The following is a 19,286-nucleotide window of genomic DNA, read 5'->3' on the forward strand; positions in this document are numbered from 1 at the left end:
GCTAGCCTGGCTGATGAAGGGTGATAACCTGAAACCAGTCCCATGATGCTTGTTTCTGTACCAGGGAGGACCTGGCTTGGCAGTTTGGGCTGACTGTTCCCATGAGGACCAGGGTCAAGACTGATTTGCATATGGCTGGGTCCAAACAGGGGTGGCATGGCGAGCAAAATAACGATGGATTAAACCCAGATCTGTGACTGGGGGTGAGTGTTTGCATTGCTCAGCACTCCGCCCATAATCCTTTTGTGTTGACTCTCCTTCTACACCTCAACCCAGCATCTCCGCTCCGCCGACCTCACCCTCACAACCGGCGGTAGATCATTCTTGCACCTCGCTGTCAAAACGTGGAACACTCTTCCCACCCACCTGCACCAGACCAAAGACCTCCTTACCTTCAGGAAACTTCTCAAGACCTGGCTGTTCGAGCAGTAGCAGCACCTCCCCCTACCTTCTCCCCCCTCCCCTCCTCAGCGCCCTGAGACCCTCACGGGTGAGTAGTGCGCTTTACAAATCCCTGATTGATTGATTGATGGTTCATTCCATTTCTGACAAATGCCATTTGGACTGGCTTCATCAGCATCCAGATATCAAAAAGTAATGACGAAAATGTTAAAGGGTACTGCAACTGTGGTCATTTTTCAAGACGACATAATAGTGTTTGCTGAGACCAAAGGCAAGCATGATGCAGTTTTAGATCAAGAGTTGAAGGTGCTTCCAAACAGTGGAGTTATACTAAGGGGAGACAAGTGTGTAACTGGTGGGAATAAAGTTGAATATTTGAGACATATACTAGCCAATGGAGGTGTCAAACTCAAACCTGGATTGATGGATGGCATTATCAGAGCTCCGTACCTCTGTCACAAAGAACAAAATTATTATTTTTAGATCTCTGTGAATTTTATTGGAAATTCATTTAGAATTTTGCTACACTCACTGAATATGATAGCAACCTTGTATGAATTTGTATGGTCAGTGCTGTGGCAAGAAAATTTTGATTTGATTAAACAAAGTATTGTATTGACTTTGGCACTTCAACCTTAGGTTGTGTGTTGTACAGTTTTTGTGACGGTAGCGCATGCAGTATGGGTTTTGTTGTATCGCAGTGGGATAATTCTAAATGGGTGACTTTAGGTTTTGCTTTGAGGAGGTTGAAATATGTGGAGAATTGGAACTCTGTCATAGAAAAAAATCTTGGGTTACCCTTTGGGAGTGGAAATATTTAAACCCTATTTGTGGGTTAAGACACTCTGGTTGAAAACAGCTCACCCTCTGGTGGAGAAAAGGTAAAAAAGTTCACAGTCAGTATTTATGAATAAATAATATACTGAAGATCATCTCCATCACTGAGGATTCAGTCACTAAAAACGTCAAGTAAAAAAAACATACATACATGCTCGGCAACTAAATCCCCACTATAACAAAAGTCAATCTCAGTTTCAATGTAGAGAACTACATAGTATTAAAATGTGCAGTAGTACTTTCGTAAAGATTGAATACGATTTTGGTCCCTAGCATGTGCCACTTCTGAAAAGGACAAGAAGTCCACCTCTCCACAGATAGACACAAATGCTACTCAAGCCATGAGAAGGCATGCATGTAACACCAATAGCCAGGTAGAAGAAGAAGAATCTGTCAGTTAAAATTTTAGTTTGGGTGAGGTGACCTTAGTACAGTAAATGCATGGGGTACTTACCCACACAGGCTGGTACCGAGCTATTCCATTGTGCCAAGGCTCCTGGCACTGTCTGGCACTCAATGTTAGGGGACTCCAGCAGCACGTAACCAGGGCTACATTCAAAGCGGACCACCGCTCCCACCGAGAAGTCATTACCGATCCTCCTGCCATGCTTGGGTTCTGGAATGGAGCTGCACTGAGTGGCACTGGTCCGGGGTACAGCTAGGAAACAAAGCATGATTGGAGAAAAGAACCAGCAAAACGGGATGAGAACATCCATCAATTGTGCATGAAAGGTCCTGGTAAAAGAACACAAAGAGCTAATCAACAACATTAGCTCTCTAGTCTCTTTCCATAAGCAGGACACCTGGAGTGCTTTCTCAAATAAAGGCATGCCCTAAAAATGACCATACGGATCTGGAAAATTTAACCAAAACGCAAAACATCCAAACCTGACCCATGGTTATCAGACAAATTGGATATCATCACCATTCAATCTAATGCCAGAGTTGACCAAGTATTTGGGCACAGAGCTGAATAGGTTATTAACTTAAATTGACCTTCTCTTAGACACACTTAATAAAGGTAAGAAACACCACTTTTGGCTGCCTCCATGTTTCTTTGATTCTCCCAATTTGAATTTTCATAACATTTGTTGTAAAAGTTGAGAGACAGACATAAAAGTAAGAGTTTGCTGTCAATTTGCCAACAAACAAATAGGTGCTGAGCCCATGATTTATGGCACCTAGTACTCTTCAAGGTTACAAGGCATATTGTAGCCCTATGGTAAACCTAAGAAGATTTCAGGTCATTGATGGTGCCTCAGACCCATCAGCTTTTGAGATGTGGTGGCTGTCATGAGAAATCTCTGTTTTCTTAATTGGAAGGGGCTATGGGAAGACACAAAATAAAAGAAATGAAGGGAATAGAAGTACAAAATATGGGAAGGAGACAAAGAATGAGCAACAACAGGAAAAGGAAAAGATTGAGGAGAGACAGGATGCCAAAACAAAGCCGAAGGGGAGCATGAAAGTCATATATACATAACAAGAGAAAGTCAGGGAGAGGACTAGGAAGAGGCCAGTAGGTGTATCACGTTCTCTGGTGCTTTAATATTCCTACTGGGCACCTGGGTTAATCGATTTTCACACTAGAAATTATGGCACATCCTTTTGAACATACACACCCCTGTTGGTCTCTGTGCACCAAATGTCAGTCATTATCATCACTGCCAAACTGCATAACCTGGCACATGCATAGCAGTCGACTGCTCATTAGATCTTAGCATTTAGTTTGAGCTAATGTAATTTCAACTGTTAATTGTACAGATACTGCTAGTTGCCAAGGTGTTCAGAGAACAATTACAGACAGAAAGCTGCAGGCTACGTGCTATCGTTTTATTCTGCAGGTTATTAAACATCCCTAGGTGTGGGCCGTTGGTTCATACCCCAGCCCACAATTTCTTCGGTGAAAGATATTCTGTCCTCATACTAAACTCACTCACTCCCACCTCAATGCTGTACTTTGGTTTGCTCCTCACTACAAACCCATTGCCTTCTGATCTGATGAGGACAGGGTTACTAAAAGCTTGTGGCCTTACAATGCACAACATATTTACCCTCTGTCTGACCTACCTTGGTAGACAAAGTGGAATCCTTTGGCGGTTGCTTGGCCCTTCGAGCTGAACTTGATCAAGATCTGATTTGAAGTTGCTAGTGGCAGCGATTCCCCTGTTAAAACACAGAGACATTAAAAGGTTCTATTTTAAAAATACAACAGCCATTTTATTTATCAAAAATCATCTGTCTAGGTTCCGGAACCAAACAATAATAAAATGCAACCCAAAATCTTAAAAAGAAAGTCAAAACACAAATTTCAATTTTAGAATTATTTATCTGGAGGTAAACCTTAGTTTACCTAATGTGATTTGTTTTTATAAAGGTACAAATATCTGCTCCCACACAGATTTATACATCTAGACTGATGCTCTCTGTTCGCTCTACAGGTGTTACTATTCCTAATGTAATGCTACTCAATTTACCAACCTTGGGAGGATGGAAGCCTTAGTTCACCTCACTGGGATTACAGTGACCTACCCATAAATTATCTATCTATCTATCTATCTATCTATCTATCTATCTATCTATCTATCTATCTATCTATCTATCTATCTATCTATCTATCTATCTATCTATCTATCTATCTATCTATCTATCTATCTATCTATCTATCTATCTATCTATCTATCTATCTATCTATCTATCTATCTATTTATCTATCTGTCTATCTATCTATCTATCTATCTATCTATCTATCTATCTATCTATTTATCTATCTATCTATCTATCTATCTATCTATCCATTAATACTCCCACCAACCAATCAGTGATCTGTAAATCTATGCTTCCCTCTAATTCTTCCTTTTAGTGCCTATTTTTTTGCCATTATCCCTGCTATCTACATTTCCACCCCTCATATCTTAATAAGTTTTACTTCATTCTCATAAACCTCTTTTCCGGCTCTCAGTATATTTCCTTGTTGTACCATCTCAGCTTCAGAAAAGCATTTGAAAACATCTGTCAAGATCTTAGCTTAATGCCACAATTTGTTTCAACATTATGAATCTTCTCTCCTCTACTTATGATAGAGGTTGTGAAGTATCAAAACTGTGGTGCTCACAATTGAGCATTTTTTTATTTCATAGGCTTAGAGAAGTGTGAAGTTTGCCAGTTTAAAAACAAAAAAGGGCATCTCTGCAGCCCTTTGCTGAAGGGAGAAGCCTTCCCTCCTGCTGAGAAGGGTCTGCAAAGTAGCTGGTGGCCTGCCAAAGCTCTACAGCAATACCCACCCGGTCATCCACAGCAAGGGCAAAGTTGTAAGTTGTCAGCTGCTGAGTGACACTTCCTAACATCATCAGGCCTCCACTAGGCAAGGTGATACTCATAAATTATGTAAGTCCATAATTTCATTATTTCATTTTATGCTTGTTAGGCAAATTTCCATGGATTACACCATTTTGTCGGTAGCGTAATCACGCTGCAGTTCGCAGCAAAATCACAGTGCAGGTACAGTGTGAACGCCTAGAACGTGAGCAGCTGTTGTTCGCAGCGCTTGTGTTTTTTGTGCTTTTTTTGTAAGAAATACGCCCTTGTGTCAATAAATGATGCAAGGATGCATTTTATAGTAAAATATAGCGTTAAATGATAGATTGTCAATTCTCACAATTATTCATAATTTTACGTAATTTTCCTGATGTCACATAATTACACAAAAGTAAATTATGCACATTTCAAATACCCTCCTATCCCACACTGTCCACCACCCTGCATCACATGCCTGTGCAAGGAGGCATTGCTGACATTCGCCTTAAGTTTTCTGGGAGGAGAGTGTCTCTCCAAGAAGACATCCAGCACAAGGATATGGGACCAGCCAAGTTTAACTTCACCACCGGTAACTGGTAAATTTGTCTGAAGTAAGAAAACTCTGCCTGTCTTCGACCAGCTGATGTTTCACAACTTCATTATGAGGATTAAGTACAACTTTGCAGCAACTTTTCTGAGAAGTGGCACATGGACAGGAAAAAGGGGCCAGCAGGAAGGTTGGTATTATTAACAGTGTTTTAGGTGATGACTCTTATGTAAAGATCTCTCCAGTGAGATATTCCATACCTGTGTGAGAACCGGACAGAGAACTCAGGAGGCGGGCATGTGCATTGGCCCCATCATGCACTTCCACAACATCGTTCAGAGCTGTCTGGAAGAAGGTAAACTGACCAAAGACCACTAAAAGAGAGTAAACACAAAGAAAGTGCAAAACAAGATTAAACTCCGACACTCAAGTGGGTGACTTCTGCTAAAGCATTTAATTTTCCATCTTCATGTGTCCAATCTAGCTTTTAGAAATCTGTTTGATTGTTTTCCTTAAAATAGGGGTTAGTGTCTCCTGCATGCTTCTGTGTTCTGAACATAGGCAAAGGGATCCCTTTTGGGTGCAACTCATAACTTGACAGAATGAAGTAGGCTGGCAATGATGACCATTGTAATATAGTGCCACCATGTAAGTACATGCTGCTATCAAATGTACAAATGTATAATGTAAAGTAGAATGATTATGTGATTTATATTTCTTTAAATTGTACAAGTTGAATAGACGTATCTATGTGTATCGTGTTTCTACCCTCTGCTGCAAAGATTTCAAAACTGTATGTCTCTCATCTAACAGTCATGCTAGATTCCTAAACTTCTCATTACAGACCGTGAAATAGTTTAAAGATTTGTTAAAAGATTGCACCTCATAATCCACTCATTTTGAGTGGAGCTACCTTTGAAGACCTGATCACTATGAAATTTAGGTTTTGTGAGGTTAACCATACATAGCTCACTATTGGCCTACTTCGGCCCAAATACAAATGTTCTAAGTAGGGCTGGATGATATGGCCCAAATTTTCAAATGGAAACATAATTTTAGAGAAATGTATGAGTATTTATGTGAAATGCATGAAAATTGTAAGCAACAATATACTTCTCATGCAAAGGTCTTGTGAGATACTGAGAGAAGACTGGTATGAGTGGAGAATGTCTCGGCGCAGCAGCACACATCATTTTAACTGCCCTGGCAAGATTTTTACTGCTCAAGTTAAAATGGCATGAGGAAATGTTATACCCCGAGGACAAAAATTACAGGAAGTACACATAATAAAAAAAACGGGAATTATTTGAGATGCAAATTTTTCCCAGGCACAGTACTGACCAAATCATACTCTGGTTACACATCAAGATGACCTTTATAACTGTGTTATAACCATACTCATTTTCATTTATATAATGATAACTGGGCTAATCACCTCACCGTATCCTTTACCTATACACATGCTACTCCCCCACATGAAGCACAACAGGAAAAGGATAAAATTTTCTTCTGCTGCTTCAAAGACATCCATGTAGAAGAACATGCAGCAGCACCATAGCACACCCACAAATGTTGCAAATACAGGCACATCATACCAACACAGGAGAAGAAATGAATAAGATCAAAATGCCAGGAGGACCTCACCCTTCTGGCAAAGCCTCCTTTAAGATTATCAGACAGTGTGCCATCCCCAAACCAGTGCCTTCTATCGCACCATCAGCTAACAGATTTATTGCTATTAACTACTTTTTCTTTAAGAAAATCAACAAAATCAGATCTAACATCACCAATTCATGATCACCACCCACACCATTACCTATACCCAGACATCACATCACTAACTTGTCATTCTTCAACATTATCTCCCACTCAAACCACACCAACATTCTGAACTCAGTAAAAGCTCCCCCTCTCCATCATCAAGCCTCATTATTTCACTGCATTAGATATACATCTGCGGGAACAAGGGAAGTCACTTTTTCCAGCGCAGGGGATTTCTTAACATTTCAAAGTAGACCTCCAACTTGAGTGCATCATTTGTGGAATATATAGCTTCATAATTCCATAAATCAGATGTTTACAACACAGGTACCTGAGTAACATAATTCATACGTGATTTTTATATCAACCAATGATACACTATTCACATTTAGATTCTTTATTTGTAAAGTTACCTTTGTTTGATACTATATCCTTTGTGACTTTATGTTGAAAACTACTACCATAATTAGCATAATTAGTACATAATAAATAATGCTCAGATCCAGCACGAAAAGTGTTGTTTCCTAGAAGAGATGAACAATGATATGCAAGTCTTAGGACTTGGAGAGTGCAGACAGCTTGGAACAAATGCAATCGCCCTATGTAAGCTTTTGACATTGTACTGTCAAAATATACTTTTTGGCATTCTAATCCTTTTTACTTTGCACTTAGTTGTTTGAGCTACAGGTATGCACCTCTCTCACATTCCAACTGGCTAAAGCAATGATGAGGACAGCATGCTCAACACCAACATTTTGAAGGAATGTTCCCTTTGCAGATTGTGTTCCCCTCAGAAGAGTGAATTCCCTTCTGAAGCTTGGTACTGACCTTGGAACATTGTTCTATGGGATTTCTGAAGTTTGTCAGCCCTGGTTGAAATTAGAAATAGTACTGTACCGCTCATAGTGCATTGCCAGATTAACTGTTGGCACATTTTTAGTGCAGGCATAATTGTTAAAATGATTACTGGTAGTACATTAGACTCTCTGGGCCATATGTATCATCCATTTTTGCATTCGCAAATGGTGCAAATGGCCATTTGCGAATGCAAAAATGCCTTTCAGTACTTATGAAAGGCATTCGCAATGCAAATTTAAGGAATCGCTAAAATAGCGATTCCTTAAAATTGTGAGCCCATTTAGAGAATAGCAAATTGTGATTCTCTAAATAAGGAATTCTTATTTGCGATTTCTAAACCACATGTAACAAGCAATTCCTTAATGCGAATTGGGCATTAAGGAATCGCTATTACCACCAAGTTGAATTTGGTGGGAAGCATGTGCAAATTAAAAAAATGCATGAAAAATGCATTTTTAAAATTGACATGTAACGCACACTTGCCCCTTTGGCATGTGGGCGCCTTACATGTCCTTAAAAAAATCACCAGCACCCTGGGTTTTGCATTTCCCATATTTGCGAATTCCAGTTAGGAATTCAAAATTTGGGAAATGCAAAAAAATCGCAAATAAAGGCCTACAGGCCCATAGGTGCAAATGGGGCCAGTATCGCCATTTGCGATTCAGTAATAGAATTTTTTAAAGAAATCGCTATTACCGAATCGCAAATATGATACATACCAGTTTGCGATTCAGAAATAGCGATTTCTTAAAAATCGTTGTTAGAGAATCGCAAATTGGTTTGTTGATACATCTGGCCCTCTATGTTTTCATTTATAGTGGGTGTCTTCCTCTACACCTCAGACAGTGTGAATAATTCTTTTTGTTTTGATTTACATGTGTTAAGAACAAATGTTTGGTTACCATGTTGTAGTCCTTATTCATTTAGATTTTTATTCATGTTTAAATATTTCATTAATGACTTTGAGTGCGGTTTTGTTACTTCTGTTTCTCGTTCAAGATTTACACTGATTAACACAGCGAATGTTTTCAATTATGGAAGGGGATGAATTAATTGCTAGTGTGACTGAAGCCCAGAGAGGGGGGCTTCAGACTCGACCACTCATGATTATCTCACTTTACCAAGGGTTAGTATTCCAGTGCATAGTAATTACTTTCCTAGAGAACCCTTGCTCTATGAAAAAGAAAACAGTTGTTTGGAATTACCACTCTATAGTATATTGGCTTCAGCAAAGGTTTTATTATTTCATTATAAATCGAGTGCCCCCAAATGTCTATAAGAACAAGAAGAAGAACATGGTCTCATTTTTATCCTTCAGAGTGATGTGGACAAGTTATATGTGGCTGACTTACCGTAATCTTTGGGAACGACGATGAAATATGAGCAAACTTGCCCGCTGGTATAATTCTGTGGGTAATTTGGGGACAGGACTACCCCATCGGAACCGACATACTGTCCTCCACAGGGGGCTGAGAGAAAGATTAGAGAGAATCAGATTGAAAAAGTGAGATTTAGATTTACTTTTAAAAAAAAGCCCAAAATTCATTAAGCTGAGCTCATGATTTTTCAGAACCCTACTTGGCAACAACTTCCAAAAAGAGTATAGCAGACTCAAACCTTAATTATTGTAACAAAATTTGTAAATGCACACCAATATAAAAACAGGGCACCCAATGTAGATCCAGGACAAAATGTATCCATGCCAGATTTTCAGGATCACCACTGGCTATGTGAATGAGTTTCACAGATATTACCTGCATGTTAGACTATTATATGAGAATATCCACGAACCATAGATGGATCTGTCCCTCCTAGATACAGTGGATGTCCCTTTCTTAAAATAGTGCTAGAACTAAGCCACATCACCATCACTGAACTTAAGATTTTTTTTTAAAACAACCTGAAATGGCAGGATGTGAGTGGGAGCCAAGGAGAGGAAAAAACAGTAGGGACAATTAGAGACAGTGCCAGACTGAGAATCAGACATACTAGGACATACCAGGACGTCAAAATAGAGTGATGGGTGTAAACACAGGTTGAGGAGCAATTGCAGACTGGGAAGCAAAGGACAAATGTTCTCTAGGTCAGGTATAAACTTGGGTGAAAATATAAAATAAGGCAAAAACAACAGACTAAGGAAAAACAACTGGGAAGCCAGTGATGACTGATGAGCCAAATCTTTGCAGAATGAAATGTACATACAATCTAAGAAACAAATGAAAATAGACTGATGAGAAGATTCAGATATGCAAGCAACAGATGCACAAATAGAAAAACAACGGTTTCTGTAAAAAAAACACATGAATATTGACAGATTGAGGGGAAAGGGCATATGCAAAAGCAAAGACAGAGTAAGGGCTAGGGGGAAACTCAGGAGAAAAGGCAGATTGTGAGTACATGCAGAGTGATCAAGAGAATTTGATCAGTAAAGAAAGGCTGGAAAATAAAGAAAGACCAAGTGCATGGAAACAGTGTAGCAAAGGCACACTGAGAAAAAACAGAACACTTAAGAGTTAAGCAGAAATACACCCTAAGGATCAAAGACACAGTAAGGTGTAAAGATAGTTTGGTTAAGGACAGGGTATGGACCAAATACAGAATGAGGAAAAAGGAGACACTGAAGCACAAAAAGAGACTTGGGTGCAGAAAGAAAATAGGACCCAACAACAGATTGATGAGCAAACAGAAGCTGGGGGCACAGAGACAATTCGGAGAAAGGGAAAACTTTGAAGCAAGGTAATATTGAGGAGTACTGAGTACATATCAGAACCTCACACAAAAAGAAACTGAAAATGAAGTCCAAACTAAGGACAAGAAACAGCGGCTTTGGTTAGAACTGTGAATGTATCTCTCACAACAAGAAGCCAATGACTTTACCTATGCAGCTTGGTCTAGGTTTGTTCCACAATGGTTTCCCATCTCCACCCATGACACATGTTAGGGTGGAGAACCCATCAATTCCGTAGCCACTGTCACAGTAGTAGGTGATGCTGGATCCAAGCTTGAGGTCTGTCCCCACTCTTGTTCCATTCTTCACAGACCCTGGATCAAAGCAGGATTCACGTGGATTCTCTGTCCAAGTAAAGTAAAGCAGAAATTAGTGACTGGATTTTGGGGTCTTTCTAGAATCACCTTAAGGCACTGTGCAGAACAAAATCAATTCAATCAACAATGCCTAAATCATACGTTTATATGGTTCTCTATTATATACAACAAAAGAGCAGTCATTGGATCTCTTAGAGTGCTGGCTCTCATTATGTGTTCATGGTAGCAAACAAAAAATTCTGTCAAGAGAAAATCTTAATATAAAAATCAGTCAAATCAGATCTAGGACAGTTTCTAGGATCCTTACTTCTACAGTAGACCTTATAAAAAAAATAGCCACCATAAGGAACAACATTCTGTGATTGCTAGCTAGTGATTCCTTGAAATTAGTAATTTCTCGTAAATCATACTGATCAGTCTCAATTAGATGTTAGTTACACAACCTTAACCACCCTTAACATTATCCAGGTTAATGGAACTATGTAGACATTCAAAAATCTGAAACCCACGTATTGTAAGGTTGACACAGAACCATGATGGTTGTTTTTCAAATTCCTCAAGATATGTCGCCATGATTCAGGATATTATCAACTCATCCTTTTGGGAGCAAGTCAATTTTACTAGTAAAATTCTGCATAGAAGCCAGCTGCTGTTGACACCAGAAAACAAAGCAGTTTCATAGATGAAATTTAGTGCTGAGAGGTCAGTGGACTCTAGGACTGCAATGTTAAGACATACATCTGCAGTTTTTCAGAAGCAGCTGTAGTTGAGCAGTCAAGGAACAGCTTATGGGAAGCGACATGAAGGTAAGTAGCAGATTCAATAAAGTACTTACGTAAGTGGGTACAATAAAGGCACATGCCTTTGAGTGAATGAGTTACATACGTAAGTGCCATCAATAAAGTTCAAAGAGCAGTCATGGTTTCTATAATAATATAATACATGGAATTCTGTAATCCCTGTATAAATGGCAGTCTCCAATTTCTTAATAATCGGTGACTTGTGATGAACCCAGTCACCAATTATAAAGAAAAGACATTGGAACTTGACGATTCAAAGTTATTACAGTCGAGTTCGGAAATCACAATGCCTGCTGCCAGAGCTGGCAGTCCAGGTGAAAGGCAGGTCAGGTTTATAGCAGCAAAACAGAACATTGCTTTTCTTTCTTCAGCTCATTTTAATAGCTTACAATGACAAGCAGAGATAATAAATCGCACTTATGACAGAGGCTCCGCAGTTGTTGGGGAATCTCCACACTCAAGGTGGAATCTCCGCAATGAGATTTCTCATTGTGGAGATTCTGCCATGAGTGCAGAGACTGCCCTATGACTGTGGGGCCTCCGCCACCAGTGCAAAGACCCTTTGTGAAACAGCCCCAATATGTAAATTTTTTGTTCTCCTTAGAGACAAGATACAATCTTTCTGTAAGGGTCTAAACATTCCGAGCTACTGCGGCTTTTAAAAAAAACAAAAAAACAACTTGGTTCGAATTGTTTCTAACATCTGTGTGCAAGAAATATGTAACAGGTTTCTGATGTGTTTAATTTTGCACTAGAGGTTTTATTTTTATATTTTATGTTTACAAACTTGCTCTCTCTTTCATATGAAAGAGCTACGCACTAAGGTTTTAAGTACTTTGAGGAAAAGCTTATGGTGTGATTATGGAGGTCATTATGACCCCGGCGGTAGGTGATAATGTGGCGGTAGTACCACCAACAGGCTGGCGGTAAATACCGCCACATTATGACATTGGCCGGTTGGCTGCAGCCAACCCGCCAATTTACCATTCCGACCGCCATGGTGGTAGCAGCTGGTGGACCGGAGATAAGAATCTCCAGCCCAGCGGCCGCTATCGTACTGCCGGCGGCATCATGACCCTGCCTACCGCCATGGTTTTCGTGGCGTTCGCAACGCCACGAAAACCATGGCGGTAGGCCCTACCAGTGACAGGGAATTCCATCCCTGTTACTGCTAGGAGGCTCACCCCCCAAACACTCTCCAGACGCCACCCCATCCACCCCCCCTTCCGATCTCCTATCTCCCCATTCATGCAGACACGAAGACAGGCATTCATATTTCTATTCATACACGCATTATCACACACGCATACACCCACGGAAACAACACTACACACACATTTGCATTCACACACACACTCACACATTCATGCACACAACCCCCCCACACACACACAACACCCCTCACCCCCATCCCCTGTCGTAAAGCCAACTTACCTGCATCCAGGGGGTCTTCCAGCAGGGAACGGGACAGGGTGCTGCTACTAACAGCAGAACACCGCAGGCTGTATTATTTCTAATAATACGGCTGGCGGCGGTATACTGGCGTGGCGCTGATGGTGGTAGCAGTGCCACCTTAACACCATCCGCCAGTATGAAGGGCAGAAATCCGGCTGTGGTCATAATTTGGCAGACGGATGTTAGCCGCAGCAACAGTCTTTTGGCGGTCGTCGCCGCGGCGGTTGGTGGCACTTACCGCCAATGTCTTAATGAGGGCTTATGTATTATAGGAAATAAAGTGACCTCTGGCATACATGCGAAGGATACAAGTCACCTCGGAGTTCAATATCCTTATAAAGGAACTTGCATGATCTTATAAAGGAACTCCTACTTCCGCCTCGTTCCTCTATATGGTAATGGAACTCCTCACTGACGCAATATCAATATAATGTATGGCAGGGAGTACTTTATCCCTTATATATATATCTATGTAGTAAGTATGTAGGTGTGTGTTAATTGTTTCATTATAAATCTAGCCGAAGGCCAGTGGAGCACTGTATAGGATCAATAGCAAAGGCATAGCTTGGCTGCAAGCACAGAAGTTGGCAGTTAGTCTGTCATGAGGTGGGCCTTCATGTCATTTCAAATAATATGTGTTTAGTACACACATTGAGAGAGAGAGCAGTTAAAGTGATTCCCTACAATGAAAACCAGAATTCTGTAGCCGAGTGACTAGGAGGATGTAACAAACCTGCCAACCATGGAAACTTTTCCACTGTGTGATCCTGCAGCTGATTCACAGGAGTGGGCATAGTGGCGTGTGAGACTGCGTTGCGAGTTATAACACGAAACATGACATGCTTGTTCTGAGAATTACCAGGTAGATTATTAATTACTGCATGTGCATTGACTGCATTAAGGCACATATTTACAAGACCCTAGCGCTACCTTGCTCTGCCTTAGCATCATTTTCTTTACGCTAAGGTTGCGTTAAGGGGGCATTTCTCTGCGCCATATTTACAATGTGGCACAATACTTGCATTGCACCACTTTGTACATCCTTGCACCACATTATGCCTGTGCCAGGCATAATGTATGCAAGGAGGGCGTCCTGACGCTGGGAGGCCCAAAAAAATGGTGCAATGAAATTTACATTTCACTGCACCAATGTTTTCCGTCATTTTTAATGACTGCTCGGAGCAGCCATTAAAATGACGCACCCATTTTGATCAATGGGCCTCCCTGCGCTTTGCAGCATTAGCGTCAACATTTAGCTTTGCAGTGTTATAGGGCCATTCACCGCATAGGCATATAGGGCACAGCCACAATTGTGAGATGGTCCAGTCATTGCGCTCTGCTTACTAGTATACTAAACATCAGGCGTTGTATAATTTGTCTCTCCCCTGCCACATAATCGTAGTGGCCCAGCCCATGACTAAGGGGCCTCACCCATTATTAACTATTTTTGCAACATTTGTAGTTCTGGGAAGGACCCCTGGCTGGCAAGATGCAGACACAACGAGTGAACGATGTTTCCTCTGCCTTCCGTCAACAGTGAAAATAAAGAACATATTACATGCACTATACTCTTGAACATATACACTGTAAATGTATTTATTTTTAATTGATTTTAAAAGCCATCACTACTCGTATTTTATTTCTAAAAAAAGAATCGTTAGTGTTGGTACGTGACTATATCTGCTCCAAAATACATTGCCTCATTATCAGTGAGGTAATGAGGTGTATGGCAGATGGGAATGTATACAGCCCTTGTTAAAATTTATATGCAAGCCAAATGTCTCCCTTTTCTGTTTTGTGCATCTCAGTGGCACTGAAAAGTAAATCTCCTAGCTCTTCTGAGCAGCAGTGGGCCAATGGGGCTGAGCGGGGCACATGCTCCTCCTTTCTACACAGTGAGACCTTGCGGGCTCCATAACTTATGTATAGAGACATCCCAGCGAGGACCTCCCTCCAAAAATATTTCCCAAGAGCAGTAGCAGCAAAAAAAAGAAGGAAACATTATGTGAGTGCGCCTACAGTCACTGCATTCCTTCTAGTAAGCTTTCAGATTTGACGATGCAAAAATAGCACTTCAGTGCTGCTGCATTGAACGACATGCTGCTTCTTGCCTGTCTCTGACTGCACACTGTGCCTGGGCAGGCGAAAATTTGGAGAGGCCGCAGATCTATTTGTCCGGCTCAGGACACATGATGCTTAAACGTGGCCGAGGAGAGACGGGCAAATGTATTTCCCTACTCGCATGGTCATAGGTAGTACTGCCTTGTGGACTTTCTGCTGAGGCAGAGACCCAACCAAACTGTATCTGGCAGTGCATGCCTCCATAAGGTGGGCCGCTAGGGCTGAATTAAGTGGATTTCACACTGTGTATTTCAGCCAGTGACTCGCGGCCGCTAGTGGTGCTTTTCCCAGCACAAATGAGAACAAGTATTTGCAATGCAGTGGGTCTCGCATTTGCTCAAGTTAGAACTATTAGCGTTGGAAACTCCAAACCGGACTTTTCTTGCCACATAAACTGATAATGAAAAGTAAAACAGTTTCACATATGCGAGCCGACGGTCACCATGAGTGTGAAGGAGCCACCGAAAAGGGAACAGAAGTTCGCTCACAGTTAAACATATCAGCAAAAGTGCAATTATCCATGTAACCAACAAAAGTAGAATTATCCATGTAACAAGGTTGATGTCATGCAAAGTGCTTGACTACTACCCAGTGAGATCGCAATGCCTAGGAAATAAAAAGAAATAGTGCAAAAGCTATTCGGAAAACATGGAGCCTCGTATGTTTTCAGTGGTTGACCGGTCTGTACAGGAGGGCTAAACAGTGGAAAAAGCATGACGTACGCAATGCATGCCTTTCACTAATGAAATCAAGTGAATTTTAAAAGGCAAGCCCACAAACCAAACAAACTGAAGGGTGTGGCTAAAATCCCACAGAGAGACTACAATAGGGGCCAGATCGTTTGTGCGCGCTCGACCATAAAAATATCACACGCAACACCAGGCCACTGGTAATGAGGGTTGTAAGTAGTAAGGAGTCTTCCAAAGTTGAACTTCAGAAATAATTCAGTATTGAGCCCCCATAGATGTAAATGGAGCAGTGAGAATTTAAGGAGATTTCATTACCATGGATGACTCTAGATTAGTCCATGGTACTGAAGTTGATTAGAACAGACATTTATAGTGAGGTGCAGGGATGAGGAGTATAAGACTCCAGTGAAGCCAAGGCATTATCATCCCTTGTAAACAAGTTATTCTAGCTAACTTTTCTTGCTGATGCAACAGTAGAATTGGGGCAATACATCTGTTTTTTTAACATTAGCTGTGTTTCACTTTTCTATTTCATGCTTTTCTGGTGCTCCTGTGGTCCCTGAGCCTTCAATAAGTTGCAGTTAAGGACCACATGAGAGGAAAGTTATCTGATGTCTGTGTTCCTCATTGGTTTCACTGTGGATACATAGTATTTGTGGTTAGTGACCTCAGGACAACACAGCAGATCTGTATCTCCATTTTCCCATTCAAGGTAGAGGTTTTCTAATCCCTTATGGGTCCATTGAGCCTTGACCACTTTGTGCTAAGTAGGTGACCCTGGTGATGCTTTAAAATTGGTTTGGGCGGCTACAGTTTGGTTTTTCTTCTGGGTGAGGGGGCTTTAAGGGGTTTGCAATTTTAGACAGTTACTATTCGGCAACAGTGGCTTTGGTGGAAAAGCGTACTGATCATGGACCAATGCCACATGGGGGTGGTCAAGGGTAGGCACCGCAGCACACTGGGCAAGGTTGCATCTCACTAGCTCTCCTGTGTATTTTTTGTGGCAATGGGTGAATGGATACAATATTCATTGTGTAGCCATTCAGCATAGACATCATGCCTGCTTTTGATGCTTGTAATACTAAGCTGGTCCAGTTTGTCAGTCTCTACAGTGGCTCAGCTTCTTTTATTGTTCAGGTTTTCCTAGAGTTCTCCTGAGAGCTTGTGAGCTAGTCCTGCTTCAACTGAATGCTTCACAGGTTGGCAAACACCACAGACAGGTGGATCAGTGGTAGGAAATGAACTCCATCCATCTAGATGCTAGATTCAAAAGAGCTCTGGCCACAATGCATGGGAAAAGTTCTGCAATGTGGTATCTGCTCCTCAAGTAATTGCTAAGTACTGGATACAGGCATCCAGATTATGGTCACTAGTTCAACTCCAAATTAAAGATGAGAATTGGTCAACATTTGAAATTAACCATACAAGCAGGAGCAATTCTGTAGGTTTCTTTTATGGTTGATGCCAATGGAGTTTGAAGGCCAGAGAGTTTATTTTTTATTTTTCAGCCAGCTCTCAAACATTTTAAAAGCATTTCTTTTAATACCCTGCAGAGACTCTGGTAGGGAAAATCAAGCAAACATTGCCTGGATTTCTAATAGTAGTTTTTCAACCTACACTATACTATACTCCTTGGTAGTTATGATTACTCTCATAAATTATAGGCACTTTACAACACACACATTTCTCTTGAGGTGTGGGGGGCTTAATAAAGGTGACTGCTTGGATTGTATATAGAATGCTTAGCAGACAAGAAAGCCTTATACCCTCGGGTACAGAAAGAAGGCTGTAAAGCCAGACGGAATAGAATACCATAATTCCTTCACAACTAACTCAAAGAACAGATTTCCTCACTGAAAGATCAGGGGCAGCTTTGTAACTCACCTCCACCTCCAGCAGCCTAATTCCATCATAATGTACCTAAGGGTTGGATCCTTGGTTGTCTGGGGGTGGGGTGTAGACTATGAAGTCAAACAGACAATCAAGCTTACAAGAAAATTATTTATGGGTGGGGTCATTGGGACATACAGATTTTTACTTTCAGTCTTATACACACCCTTAGAATCATGACAAAGGCAATTGTTTTGACCTGGCCATTAAATTCTGATATATGCAGTAACTCCTAGTACCACACATACTGGAATTATGAACATTTCAATAATAATTACAACACTGTATACATTTTTGCGGGTAAAATCTGCTGCTGGTTATTGGGGAAATCTGTAAATATCAGGATATATCATTGTGCAGTTGAGGTAAACATCAAAATCTGCACGCTATCCCCCATTGTCGGGGAAATCCTTGTAGATGGTTCGTATGTATTGCACCCAATAAGCTACAACCCAGATGACCTGCATTTTATCGGGTGTGACAAATATCACTCCAATTACTAGCCAACTCATAACAAGAGCCTGTTGGATTTAGAGTATGTTGGATGCAGGCCATCCGCTAAAAAGAGGTTTATGTACTCTCCAACCTATGTAGACTGTATCCACCCTAGTTAGAGGAAATAGACATCTACACACTTTAAATAGGGCAGACAGGATATCTGTCACTACTTATCTTTAATCTTTATATATATCCTCAATCTTTAGATCTCAACAAAAGAAATATCAAAGCACTCCCCCATTGAGGTTGAGCCCATCCTGGTATTTAGTATAAAAGAGGTATGGGCCATATTTTTTAAACAACTGGCCACCATTTCCATATTTTGATGGTGGGGTGCATAAGAAGCATTGGACATCTACTCACCAATTGGTGACCACTGGCGTCTGGGGCTGGGTGACCAATATTTTGGGTTTAGAGCCTCACTACAAATTTAAGCCATTACAATTCTGGAATCATGTTTTAAGTGGATAATCTGATTTTTTCTGGATCAGTCAGTGCTCTGGGACGGGCTCAATGGCCTAGTTTGAAAGAGGAAACCCCTTGCCTCTCTCAGACTGGGTGGTGGTACTGACCCCAACAAAGTCAGTAGACTTTAGTGGTGGTTCATGCTCACCAGCACAGATATTGCTTTGATGATCTCACACATTATTTCTCTTAATTTATGTAGATGTCCTTATATTTGGTCAAAGAGAGTGGCTGATGCCCCTCAAGCTTTTAGTGCAAGCTCATTTCCTGAGTCGTTATTCCATCAGATTAATCAAGATAATGTTACCCTAGGCAGCTCTAGTTCTAATAGTTTAATAATTGTTTTATGAAGCGATTATTACCATAATTATGGAAATCCATGTTTCTATTTGCTTTGGGGAGTCACAGCTTTTGTAGATTTGTGACCGAACTGCTTGCACCCTTGAAAGAAACTGTTATTTATTTAGTTTATACAAGTCATGCTTTCACATTTTAATGGAGTCATTGGCTTTAGCTCTTAATTGACTCATTGTTCCCGTGGTTTAATGGAGCTCTTCTTGTCTCTTGCTAGGGATTAAAACAGTCAAAGTTTTTATAAATTAAGGTAGTCAATGCCTTCAT

The 19,286-nt window shown here is 40.8% G+C and overlaps 1 protein-coding gene across 1 annotated transcript in view; it reads right to left on the reverse strand.

The window, feature by feature from the left end:
• The window catches only part of CSMD2 (CUB and Sushi multiple domains 2), a 1,417,205-nt gene that overhangs the window by 212,702 nt on the left and 1,185,217 nt on the right, over positions 1-19,286 (reverse strand). Inside the window, exons 30-34 of the mRNA XM_069223779.1 lie at positions 10,580-10,774; positions 9,055-9,171; positions 5,344-5,457; positions 3,310-3,405; positions 1,694-1,897 (exon numbers count right to left, since the gene is read on the reverse strand). Of these exons, the coding sequence (XP_069079880.1) occupies positions 1,694-1,897; positions 3,310-3,405; positions 5,344-5,457; positions 9,055-9,171; positions 10,580-10,774 (726 nt within the window). The remainder of the gene's footprint in view (positions 1-1,693; positions 1,898-3,309; positions 3,406-5,343; positions 5,458-9,054; positions 9,172-10,579; positions 10,775-19,286) is intronic.

This window comes from Pleurodeles waltl, chromosome 3_1 (assembly GCF_031143425.1).
Source record: "Pleurodeles waltl isolate 20211129_DDA chromosome 3_1, aPleWal1.hap1.20221129, whole genome shotgun sequence".
Classification (NCBI taxonomy): Eukaryota; Metazoa; Chordata; class Amphibia; order Caudata; family Salamandridae; genus Pleurodeles; species Pleurodeles waltl.